The sequence below is a fragment of the Heterocephalus glaber genome, unplaced genomic scaffold (genome assembly GCF_053883595.1).
Source record: "Heterocephalus glaber isolate CG9 unplaced genomic scaffold, H.glaber_assembly_v1.0 deba00000122, whole genome shotgun sequence".
Classification (NCBI taxonomy): Eukaryota; Metazoa; Chordata; class Mammalia; order Rodentia; family Bathyergidae; genus Heterocephalus; species Heterocephalus glaber.
In genome coordinates this window covers 78534825-78547801 of record NW_028258138.1, presented here as the reverse complement: position 1 = coordinate 78547801, position 12977 = coordinate 78534825, and the positions used below count along the sequence as shown (strand labels likewise).

The window sequence follows — 12977 nt, the reverse complement described above, 5'->3', positions numbered from 1 at the left end:
TATTTTTCTGACCAAGTGTAAAATATAACAAAAATACAAAAAGTCTGCATAGAAAATATTTAACTTGCCTTAGTTTCCTTATCTGCAAAACAAGAAATTATCTTATAGGGTTATGGTGAGGATAAAATGCATCTGAAGAGCTTAATAGTGCCTAAAACTTAGGAAATGCTACATAATGTAAGGAATTATTTTCACTTTTCTAGCCTTCCGACTGCCTAACAGGTATTGACGTTTGCTGGAGATTTGTCTTGTGGTGCTAGGGATCAAACATAGTCCCTCACATAAGGTAGGCAGATGCACTACTTTTAATTCACATCCTTAGTCTTTCTTGTTGGATATTTACAATATTCACCAAATTGTATTAAAACACTATTTCGACATGGCAGAGATTAGCTCTTACTGATCTAATAGTGCTAAGCACACAAGCGAAACTTGGTAATACTAAATTATTTGGTCATTTTTTTTTTTTTTTTGGTACCAGGGATAGAACTTGGGACCTTGCGTTTACGAGGCAGGCGCCAGAACCACTGAGCTAAATCCCCGGCCCCAATTTGGTCATTCTTTATCGTTCCAATTTTAGTATATGTGCTGCCGAAGCGAGCACTATTTAGTCATTCTTAACAAGTGGGTGTATAACATGAAATATTTACCTTTTTCCTCTGTGGTGGGTTCTGTGGGGCAGATGGAGTTCCATCACAGGCCCTTTCGCCACCAGGTGACATGGATCCACGAGCGAGGTCTTTCATAAAGCCATGTTCATATCTGCTGGGAAACCCTTCGGCAGGGGAACAATATCCTCCATCCAAATGTAAAGGTTTCCTATCCCCCACTAGGGGAGACCCCCTATATAATCCATCTGCACGAGGCATTGCGTTCAAAGGGGAGTAGGCATACATCAAGTTGAACTCTGTCCGAAATGCCTGGTCTGAGTTTCTCATGAGGGTCTGATGTCCATCTCCACTCCTGTTTGGGAATCCAGTCTCTGAGGCAGGCCCAATGGAGGGATGAGGAGCCAGGTCAGAAGGACCTGAGTTGAGCAGGGAAGGTTTGTCAGTACAGCTGTTAGTGTTGGAGTCAAGGTATCCTACTTTTGTCAAATCCAGGTCTTTTCGGTGACAAAGCTGAAAGAATAAAAACCAAAAGACATAGGGCAGGGGAGAAAGGAAAAAGTCAAAGGGCAGAAAGGGAGGTGAGGGGGGGGCACGGGTGCACAGGAAAGATAAGAGGGATGGAAGTAGAGGAGAGAAATCCATTAAGATCTGTAAAAATCCCACAGAGCAACAGTTTACATAGGCCACACTGCTAAAGAATCACAGCTTCCCCCCAAATGCTGTCTTTTCAGATGAGAATAATGGGAAAGTCAGAATCAGATAATTGGCTAAATGTGACTATTTTGCCTGCTCAGCCTTTCATCAGGTTTGTGGAGTCATCATGTACACTAAAGGACTGGGGGTATAATCAGGGATTTACCTGAGCCCCGTATACACCACAGAGAAATATTAAGATAATTAGCTCCTAGTGTTATTCACTTTTAAATTAATATTGATGGAAGGTGGGGAAGGGGAGAAGGTGGAGAAGAGTAGAAAGTAGAGGAAAAGGCAAGTATTTAAGTTGCTGGTTCATTAAGGAGAATGGCATTAAGAACATCTATTGACCAGTTCTTCATGCATTTTCACTGTTAGCTAAGTGTGTTTCTTGCACAACTTTCTAGCCACTCTTTCTTTCTTTAACCTCTAATATATGCCAACATATCACAAGACCACTAATATCCATCACTGCAGAGCATGTACGATGCTGAAATATACCAAAGATAAACTCCACCTATTATTTAGTTATCATTAGCTCCTAAAACCAAGACTTTCTATCATGAGGTCAATTGCAGCTTACCTGTCTATAAGGAATGGTACCAGAAACCCAAATGCCATGCCATGTCAGTCTCCAAATTGTGCTGTCTCACACTCTTGAACTACCGAGGAGAGGAAGCTGTACTTTCCTAACAAGACAGCGTCAAGATGCCTGAAAATGTCTCTCATACACTTGGGGAATGAAATCATTTTCAGTTTCATATTGATCTATAAATCCTATTGATTCAGAATTTGGTTAACTCTCATAGAACTTAGTCCTGATTTTTTATTTGAAGTGAGGGTTAAAGTTCAGTTAATTTCTGAAAGGTCATGTGAGACTATAACTTTTAAAGAGGAAAACGTTTTGTTTTTTTTTTTGGTACCGGGGATTGAACTTGGGTCTTTGCGCTTGCGCAGCAGGCGGCAAAACCACTGAGCTAAATCCCCTGCCCAGGAAAATGGTTTTATGTACACTCACAGATAATGACTGTCTTTGTCCAAATCTTATAAGAAAATCTCTAGCACCAAAATCTGAATTTAGCATCTTTGTTATAGCAGTTTCTGAGAAAAGCACTCAATTGATGTCCAAAGAACTAACACTTTGTACAGTAACTATCCCAACTATTGCAGAATGGAGGGAGGCCTGTGACACAGAAGCCATGGACTGATTTGGTTTCCTGTATACTCCATAAGGAGCTACAAAGAAAATGTAGGAAAGCTGTGAGGCAGAAAACTTTCCCAAAGAAGCTACTCGATCTATCAACCAAAGCCCAAAACAGACGGTTAAGCAGAACTGTCAGATTAACCTTGGAACAAAGTATAAGTCATTGTCCAACTCTTCCAATATAAGCCGCCCAAGATCATAAATATTAAAAGACAGTTCTTACTTACAACTTTCCTTATTTGTAAACAAACAGACCTCATTGATTAGACGTTATCAAAGAACTTATTTAACTTTTCTATCACACATTCACTATCCTTTAAACTTGACTCTAGAGTCTAATCTTTAAAGGAACACATCAGCCACCCCTCCCCCAAACAACAACAAAAACCATCCCCATCACATACATACAGCTACTTCATTTCTCTCCATCTACATGGACACAGGAAGATTCATTCAACTTGCTGTGACTGACTGGCCGCCCTCCAGCCCATTAACCCATTCACTCAGACCCCTGACCCTCCCCACACACTCAGGAACACACTCATGCACACTCACTCTCAGCCTCCAAGTGTGATTGAGATGGTGTGATAACTACCTCGGGTGACAGGGACTCGGGCCTATGCGCAGGGGAACTCTCAGGGGAGGATATGTTCTAGAGGAGGGAAAAGCATCTTGTTATTCATCTACTCCAAGTCAAGAAGCAAAACAAAACAAACAAAAAATAAAATCAAGCATAGATGTTAGCCACAATTTTTTTTGAGGGTTGGACAAGAATGCATAGGGGAAATGTTTAACTGCAGAACTCATCTCAATGGAAAAAATGATTCTGAAATGCTTTCTGATGCCTTTGAAAGCATTTAAGGATAAATTGGTTATGTTTCATGCTATAAGCAAACATCTCAAGCACATATCAGGAAAAGAGGTGAAATTTTAGTGTTATGTTTCTTTGTATTTTAGAAGAAAGTTTAGCGACCTACAGTATTTTTTATCAGTGGGCATTCTACACCTTATTCCTCCTTAGAGGAATGCTGTTCCTTTACCTGCACCCTTCTGATGTTACATTTTTCCATTCTCTTGCGTGCTTCTATCCAAGCTGGGAACTGAGAAAAGTGGTAAGTAGGAACTAGGCTAGTTCCTCCTGAATGTCAGTTACAGAAAGTGTGACTGATGGAATTCCTAGCTCCACAAAATTTAATGGGACTGAACATCTCTACCAATGGTCTCTTGGCTAACATCCATTGTACCTTTGGGAACACAGCAAAAAGAAAGAGAGCGAGCAAGCCAGAGTGAGAGAGAGAGAGCGAGTGAGAGAGAGAGAGCGAGCGAGAGAGAGGGAGAGCGCGAGCAAGTGCGAGCGTGAGCAAGTGCGAGCGTGAGAGCGAGCATGAGCGAGAGCGAGCACAAGTGAGCAAGCAAGCATGTGTGTTCACTTGGAGTCCCTTTTTGACCTAAGGCAGCATTCCCTAACAAACAGGTACTGAGTAGTGCACTCTGGATACGGAGATGTGAATGGCAACAAGAAAAGAAAGTGATGGCAACAGCTATGGCATGATTCGAGGTTGAAGGGCTGAGACTGCTGTGGGCTCTGGGACAGTTATGGTCTGGGTGGCAGATCTATGCTGTGGCAGGCCTGAGGTTCCTTCAGCACAGCAAGGTTTTTCGTGTAAATTTTATTCAGTGTGGAGGGTGGCAGGTATACACGTGGATGCCTGCCTGTGTGTGAGATGGAGAGTGAAGTTTGGATCTGAGACTGGGAAGAGCAGGGAAGGGTTATTTTGGGAGAAAGGAGAGGCTTATTAAGCTTGCCCTCCCAATGCTGCCCTCTCTAGATGCTTTCCCCTCCTGAAGATTGTGTTCTCTTTCACTGTATACCTAACCTTCCACTGGAGATTTCTCAGCTTTCTTTCTCTTAAATGTTTATTTTTCCTTAAAAAAAAAAAAAAAAAAAAAAAGACAAAAACAAACAGAACAGCTTTTCCCAAATTAAGGTGTTTTTTATTTGTGACATCTTTCTGACACTTATCTGTATCATAGGTTTGGTTTTATTTTTTTGAAAGTGGGGGAATAATGGTGATTGACTCCAAGGAACACTAAACCAGATCCTCTTTAATTGTTTTTATTTTGAGACAAAGGTCTCATTAAATTGCTGAAGCTCACTAATTTGGCCCCAAACTCATGATCCTCTTGCCTCAGCCCTGAAGTTGCTGGGATTACAGGCATGTGTCATCATGCCTGGCTTGGGCCATAGTTTTTGATGGAAAAAAAAGCTACTCATCTCTGTACTAGAGTATGGGAAAGAGTGTGGCCATTAGAACGGTGACAAGAATGGGTAAAGATGGCAGTGTTTGTTTTTTTTTTTTTTTTAAAAATGATGAGAAAGTAAATTTCCTTAAACCACAGGTTTACAATAACGGAACCACGCACTGAAATTTTGCTATTTACTATAATATATTCTTTCCTTCCTGGCATTCAAAAATTATGCTTGGATAATGTTTCACTAAAATGATCTTTTTAGCTTTTTAAAAACATAAATAATACTTTGCATTTGCATAGCATTTCAGTTATTCAAAATGCTGCAAGGGAAAGGAATGTGCTGAGTACTAAACTTGCCTTGATAAAGTATTCAACCCTAGTCCTAAAATCTACTAACCTCCCAGAGGGAATTTCCTCTCATGGTACCTTACCCTAAAACTCTTAATTGCTAAGTGAAAGTCAACAGGTAAAAGGAGAAAGGTCTTAATTAGCTGCTTTTGTATTTGGCTAATAAGAATACCATAGGAATTTGAAAAGCAGTTATGTTACTTCCCTAAAAAGTCAAATGTAACTGGGAGGCATTTTTTTTCACATGGAAAGAGGTTCACTCCAAAGGTAAGTTATTGTACAGAACACGTAACTCTTCACAAGGTTGTTAGCTCTCTCTGAGTTATCTATATATTTTCAATCCTAACTCTCTCTTAAAGGCTGAACAGGCAGGTGGAGTTGGTTAGAACATTCAACTTTATTGAGGCCACATCTAAAGAAGTGAAAGCTGAAGGTAGAGCTGAGTATGTTTAGTGGCCAGAACAAATTTTTCTGAGAAGGAATAAGTGGGATCCATTTAATTTAATTTCATATCAGAGCAACATACGATAGTTGAGTCTTTTTGTAGGGGGATGATACTGGAGATTGAACACAGGGCCTTCATACCGAGCTGTATCTCCAGGCCTTTTTATTTTTTTGTTTTGAAACAGGGTCTTACTAAGTCCCTAAGTTACATAGGCTAGGCTTGAACTTGTGGTTTTCCTACCTTAGCCTTCCAGCATGCCAGGATTAAAGGCATACATCACCATGCCTGGCTAATAAATGAGTTTTTAAAATATACATGGATTCTATTCAAACACAAACTTGAATATTAAACTGTTTTAAATTATATTTAGAAGCAGCTGAGGTATACACATTTCTAATTTATCTACAAAATGCATATAATAAATTTGTCTTTAAAAAATTCGTATTATTAGCCTCCTGTCTACTTCTCATCTCTCGCAATTATACAAGGACAAAGTAATTTGGTGTTTAAAAAAATCTGTATTCACCATAAGCCATACACTAATGCTTTTTAAATCTCTGTTCACTGAGGCCACAGTGGAAATACCAAACAACCTGGAGAAAACAATTCCCTCATTTAAAGGCCTAGAAACAGAGACACAATCCACCAGTCTAACCTGATCGCTCAGGATGGTGTTACTAATGGCTTCAACAGTCACCTCAAAGTGAATTTTGACCAAGGTATACAGTAAAGGTAAAGATCCAGCATGCTTACTACTTAAAAGTTAAGGAGAATGAGGGATTGCATGCCAAAGACAGATGAATGGAACCCTTGGTAGCACTGCTCCTATTCCGAGAAATACAGGGACTGACAAGATGAGAGGCTACCAGGTAACAAGTCACACCAACCCTGAGGTTCCCCATTCTCTTGGTGAGATGGGTAAGGAAGATAGTAAAGAAACATTTGAAATGATAATATACTTGAAATGAGAACTCACAAATGATTATTTTCATATCTAGCACTCCCAACAATCAAACCCAAATCACCTCAAACTGCAGAGGAGTGTTGCAGCGACTAGCAGTGGTGAGAGATGCGATTGGGGAGAACATGAGACTGTATCCATTTCGACATTCCTCTTCTGGGTGAGTGTGGCCAGGTGTGGTCAGCTGGGGGCTCTTTGAGCCTGAACCAGGAGGGGGTGGTGTAACTGGAGACAGAGGCTGAAGTAACTTGGTGACATTCTGCTCCATCAGATAGCGAGACTTCCATTTCTTTAATGGGCTCAACAAGTCTGTGAAATATAAAACGTGGGTGAGAGTTGAACCACAGCTTAATGCGAAGCTCTGCAGTAAGGCCATTAATCTTTTAACCTATAGTGGCTCCTAACTCCTCTTTACCTTACCTCATTAAACCATCTCCTTTAATCAGCCCAAAAGCCCGAAGAAGCTCTTTAATTACTACACTGCAATAACTTGCAAATCACTCTATCTCCCGGAGAAACTCCAAGTGAATATGGTAATTCTAATGATAAGTCCCATCCTGGGAGCTAATCTACCCTCTTCCAGACCAAAATATAAATTTCTTTCCATCATACCAAGTTTCCAAAATTCTTAAATCTGTGTTACTTTGTTAAAATGACCCTCAACGTAACTGCCATATCACCAACTAAAACTACTGGGATGCCCAATGCATATTCCTGTCATCCTGTCTTATATATATGTATCTGTGCCCTTTTTCAGCAGCTCTTTCTATAATATTTGTGGAGTCAAACGTGATTCCCCGATTCATATCTAGCCTCTAGTATCAGAGGGTTACAAGTGTGAAATGATTTCTGAAAGTTCTTTTTTATTTTCCTCTGGTACTGGGAATTGAACTCAGGATCCGATACTTGCCAGGCAGGCACAGTGCCACTGAGCTACATCCCTGGCCTGTGATTTCTATAAAAACTCCCAAACTAAAAAAGAAAACTAGGTTGATTAACCCTACTAACAAGTAGAATATATATTTTAGTAACCACTCAAGGATAAAGTACGTATCTCACTTGATTCTCAGAGGAAAAATAAACTTTCTTTTTACTTACATGAACATTATTTAATAGCCACTATTTGGACATCACTAAACTAGGTAAGTAGGGTGAAATGGTCATTGTATGTTCTATTTTTAAGGAGCTTACATGTTTGTAGAAGAAAACATATTTAAAATGTTTAATTTAGTATGATCAAGGGAGGTGATCATACTGCCATATGTTAATAATAATTAAAAAAAACCCCACAAACAGTTAAAGCCAGGTTTAATGATGTGTGCCTGTAGTACCAGCTACCCGGGAGGCTGAAGCAGGATCAGTTGAGCCCAGGAGTTCAAAGCTAGCCTAGGAAAAACAGTGAGACTTTGAATCAAAACCAACCCCTCCCCAAACAACCAAACAAAACCCAAAAAATCCCAAATAAATAAAACCCCTCAGAACAACAACAAGAACAGCAACAACAAAGACACCAAAACCTAGCTAAGTTTTCAAGTGATCATTACATATCATGCAGTATACTATGTGTTTTAGGTAGAATATGTGACTTAATTTTTAACAAGTCTATAATCCAGCATTATTATCATCACCCTCATGTTAAAGATGGGGACTCTGATGTACAGGGAGAAAAAAACCTAGGCAATCTAGCTTGTGTCTGAATTACATCCCCAAGGCTCGTTATAAGGGGTGACATTTAACACAGGCCTTCAAGGAAGTTCTAGGTTAGTAGGTTCTGAGCAGAGCAATGCTTCAGGAAGATTAACCTGGCAGAAATGGTTAAGATGAAACTAATAACTGGGAAAAATCTTTGGAGTCAAGGGACTAGTTAACAGAAAGAAGTATGAGACACTAATAATGGTAACAAATCTGTAAAAGGAGAGGCTAGAATACATGCAAAAATACTGGAGATGTTTAAATTTTCCTTTCTGAGAACTCAGTTTATTTCCTGTTTTGAAAGTATATTCATATTTTCCTTTTGTTCCAGATATTAAGTTTTCTTTCCTCCTTTTTAAAAGTGCTTAGGTACCAAAAACAAAGATATAATTCAAGGCTTATATTCAGAATAACTTTTAAACACTTCAAGAGACTTAAATCTTGTAAAAGATTTCTATACTGGTAGCTTCAACACTGTAATTACTAAAAAGTAATGATGTTCACTAGAAAATGTGGGTGAAAACTGCTACCCACAAATCAACGCACACGGCACTTAACGTGTTTAGTAGGAACTTATGACAACTCAACAAAACAGAGCTGACATATGCTCTTATGAGGTATATGGGCCAGCAGGCAGTCTTTTTCTACCTTTTCTCCCTATTTATTTCAGTTTTTGCATACACAGCTGTCAAACTTTATGTAGTTAAACTCTACCTGTATCTAAAGGTATTTTTCACCTTTATTGAAGTGTCTCCTAAGATTATATAAACAAACATTCACATATTTAATCATACAATTTAAAATCGTACCTGTAATTTAAAAGCAGTGCTGGCATATTTTTATCTAGCCTTCTTTTCTGACATGGCCTCATAGACTTTGCTTTACCCCCACTGCACAGTAATACTTTCACTCAGATATACATGGTGAAATTATGTTTCAAGGACAATAAATAAAAACCTATAATTCAGTTTCAAATGGTTAACTGGCATTAATATTACCCAAATTTAACCAACTTAAGTATTTTTTTTCCACTGCTATAAATACATGCTAATGACCAAAAAATTTGCTACTCCACATTCCTGCTTCTGTTTTGCTTATTACTTTTTAAGACAAATGGTTACATGTAGGATTTCTGAACCAAAATAATATTTACATATGCTAACTTTTTATTTATTCTTGTTTGAACTGTGGGCTCACGTCCTTTACAATAAGTTATTAATGTTCATCTTTTCCTGATTTATAAAGGCTCTCTAAATATGGAGGTTAACCCTTTGTTAAAAATGTTACTAATGTATCTTTTGCATTTAAAAAAAATTAATTTTACCGGTACGCTTTTGATACACATAATGATCATTGTTGGGAATTTGTACCTGTACATAATATATATTGATTCTTCTTTCTTTCCCATTCCACTCCCTTCCCTTCAAACCTTCTCCTTATTTATAAAAGCTTTGTTTCCAGGGGCTGGGGATTTAGCTCAGTGGTTTCGCCGCCTGCTGCTCAAGGGCAAGGACCCAAGTTCGATCCCTCGTACCAAAAAAAAAAAAAAGCTTTGCTTTCATTCTTTCTTCCCCCCCCCCTTTCCTCTTCCTTATCTTCCCATCTCCCCTTTGGTTGGCCTTTAAAATGTCATTATTATGCAATATTTTGTTTTTATTAAGTCAAATGTATTAGTTATTTTCTACCTTTATCATAAATACCTTTGCCACTCTATGCCAAAACTACAAAAATGCCAGCTTAGTTGGGCGTGGTGGTGGACATCTGAAATCCTGGCACTTGGAGGCTGAGGCAGGAGAGTTACTGTGATTTTGAGGCCAGCCTGAACCACATAGTGAGAACTTGTCTCCAAACCAAACCACAAAAAACAAACCTAAACAACAAAAAAAGCCAAGGAATATTTTTTATTTCCAGGTTTAATTTACATTTTATCAATTGATTCACTGATTGCAAGGCCTCATAACCTGCTAGCTAAGCACTCTACCACTGAGCAATACCATCAGCCAGACTTAATTTACATTTTAATAAAACAAAAACCATAGACATAGTCTGTAAATCTAGCTACTCAGGAGGTTAAGGCAGGAGGATCTCAAGCTTGAGAGTAAAAAGAGGTTAAGAAGAATTTGTCTCAAAAAAAGGGCTGGAAATGTAGCTCCCTGGGTTCAATCCCTAGTACTGGAACAAAGATAAATTTAAATAAGGCAGGAGATGAGAGAGAACATACTGTGGTATAATAGGTTTTAAGCATATAATATACTTAAGAGTATAATTAAATAGCATACTTACAGTTTTTTAAAATCTAAAAACAGTTGCTAATTATCATCTTCATTGTAAAAGCTCACTGAAACTATAAAATATTATACTTAAGTATAAGGTACTGCTTATTCTTTCCTTTTCCAAGACAAATAACTATGGGACCAACTTTATTCTTCCAAAATTTTTTGAAATTATAACTCTGAAGCCATTAATGTAAACTATCACATTTATTTTATCTCTAAATGTGCTGGGTTTATTTTTGAGTGTTATTCTGTCCATTTAGCATACAATACGAAACCAACAGACATTCTATTTATGAATATACATACATACACATGTATGTACAAATTCTGAAACAGTATCACCCTATATTCCAGGGGACCCTACACTTGCCACCCTTTTGCCTCAGCTTCTTATTCAGGGCTGAGACTACAGGCCTGCGCTACCATGCTGGCTTGACATACTTTTTAGTGAAATTGTTGGGACTATTCTAGTTAAGCTATTCTCCTAGATTCTTTAGCACTTCTAGCGTACATTTTTCATGTCAATGAACTGTAATAATCATTATCAACCACATGCAAACCTTAAAGAAAAAGATTTTGTGGCTGGGGATGTAGCTCAGTGGCGCCATGCCTGCCTGGCAAGTGCAAAGTCCTAAGTTTGAGCCCTGGCACAATATTAAAAAAACAAAAAAGAAAAGAAAAGAAAAGAGATTTTGATTGGCGTTCAAAGAACTTTAGTCTTATTCAGGAAATGGCATGATTCTGCCATTATTCAAGCATTGATTTACAACCCTCTTCAATGAGATGCACCACACTTCTAACTAGGGTTACTTTCCAGTGTTCTCTAGTTTCTGCTACTACTGCAAGTAGGACAGATTTCCTCACTTATTATATCTCAATGTCATTAGCTTAAGAAAATGTTTGTTTCCAGCCAACCTATGCTCTCTATTAGCTTTTCAGTTAATTCTCTTGGATCTTCTAGGTAGGTGATTGTATTGATTATACATAATAATATATATATCCTTGGATAAAAATTTTATACTATGATAATGTTAACAGTGAGACAATTTGATAATCCATTTTAAGTTTTAATTAGTTTTCATAATGAAGATGATAACTGGCAATTGTTTTCAGTTTTAAAAACTGTACTTATTCTATTTAATTAGTAATTTTTTTGGAGGGGGCACAGGGTCTTGCTATGTAGTTCAGGCTGGCCTTGAACTCATTATGCCCCCATTCTCAGCTTAAATTATTAAATTTGTAACAATTATTCTGCTCTTACTTTTCCATCTCCTTATGACCTACTAACAACTGAATTATTCTAGTAAATTTCAAATTAAAAATCCTTCTATTCCTAGGAAAATTGATGATACATTATTTAATATTCTTACAGATTCATAGTGTGAATTAAGATCACAGATCTACTTCATAGGTCATACTATGGTGTTTTAGGGTGCATTTAAGTCAATTTGATAAAAGAAATCAAGAATGTTTTTGGGCCGGGGATTTAGCTCAGTGGTTCCGCTGCCTGCCTTGCAAGTGCAAGGTCCCTAGTTAGATCCCTGGTACAAAAAAAAAAAAATAATAATAACTTTTTGTTGGTGCTGTGGTGAAGAATGAACCTAGGCCTGCATGCATGCTAGACAAGCCATCTACCACTGAGCCACACCCTCATTCCCAGAAGAAAAACTTCACTGAATAGTGTATGATACTCCATCAAAATCCTCTGCACGCAGCAAATAAAATTACAAATTCTATTATTCCACTGTTAGTTGGAATTCAGGTTCTTTTTATCATATATATATTTTTGTAATTACTAGTAATTATGAATATCTCCGAACATAAAGTTTTGGTTTCCACATCTCTTTATAACAGATATCCACCTCATAGTATAGGTACAGGACTATAAATATTTTTAGTATCTGATACAGCTCATAAAAATTACTAGTAGGAATATAATTCTCTTGTCACTTTCACTGCAAATCCCCTCCCCAATAATATTAACTCAAAAAAAAAAAATATGGACACAGAATTATGCTTAAAACTGTTTAAGCAAACAAAAATTTGAACGTGCCTAGATTTGCTCTGGAAAAGTACATAATTCTTTTTCAATTCCCCAAGCAACTGTAAACTCTAGAATAATTTGCCAAATCTTTATCTTAAGGCCTGTTTCTGGCTATTCTGTTCTAAACAGACATTTATTCTTGTGACAGTACCATACTGATTTAATTATTAGTTTCATATTAGAAGACAGGGTTCATACTTCCAGGCAAAATACTTCATTGTTACTTAAAAAATGTTTTTCTTAGCTTTGTATAAAAATAAACTTCAGAATAATTTAATCATATTTTAAAAAGCTACTGTGGAAACTATATGGAGAGATCCAAGACAGAAGACAAAGATATGTGTAGCATTTATTCTTTTCATTAGTGAGTATAGAATTCCTGTCTTTTCCCTCAAACTTTAAACATATTTCTCAATAATGATTTGCTCCACATAACCTAAGGAATGCCTA

The 12977-nt window shown here is 37.5% G+C and overlaps 1 protein-coding gene across 25 annotated transcripts in view; it reads right to left on the bottom strand.

Moving 5' to 3' along the window:
* Window positions 1-12977, bottom strand: part of Setd5 (SET domain containing 5) — a 74393-nt gene that overhangs the window by 5290 nt on the left and 56126 nt on the right. For 14 of the 25 annotated variants that reach the window (XM_021260093.2, XM_087216767.1, XM_087216775.1 and 11 more), the window contains 3 exons: window positions 6580-6824; window positions 3104-3160; window positions 651-1121 (listed from right to left, as the gene is read on the bottom strand). In XM_021260093.2, the coding sequence (XP_021115752.2) occupies window positions 651-1121; window positions 3104-3160; window positions 6580-6824 (773 nt within the window). The remainder of the gene's footprint in view (window positions 1-650; window positions 1122-3103; window positions 3161-6579; window positions 6825-12977) is intronic. The other 11 variants (XM_087216771.1, XM_087216818.1, XM_087216799.1 and 8 more) reach the window with 1 other exon arrangement.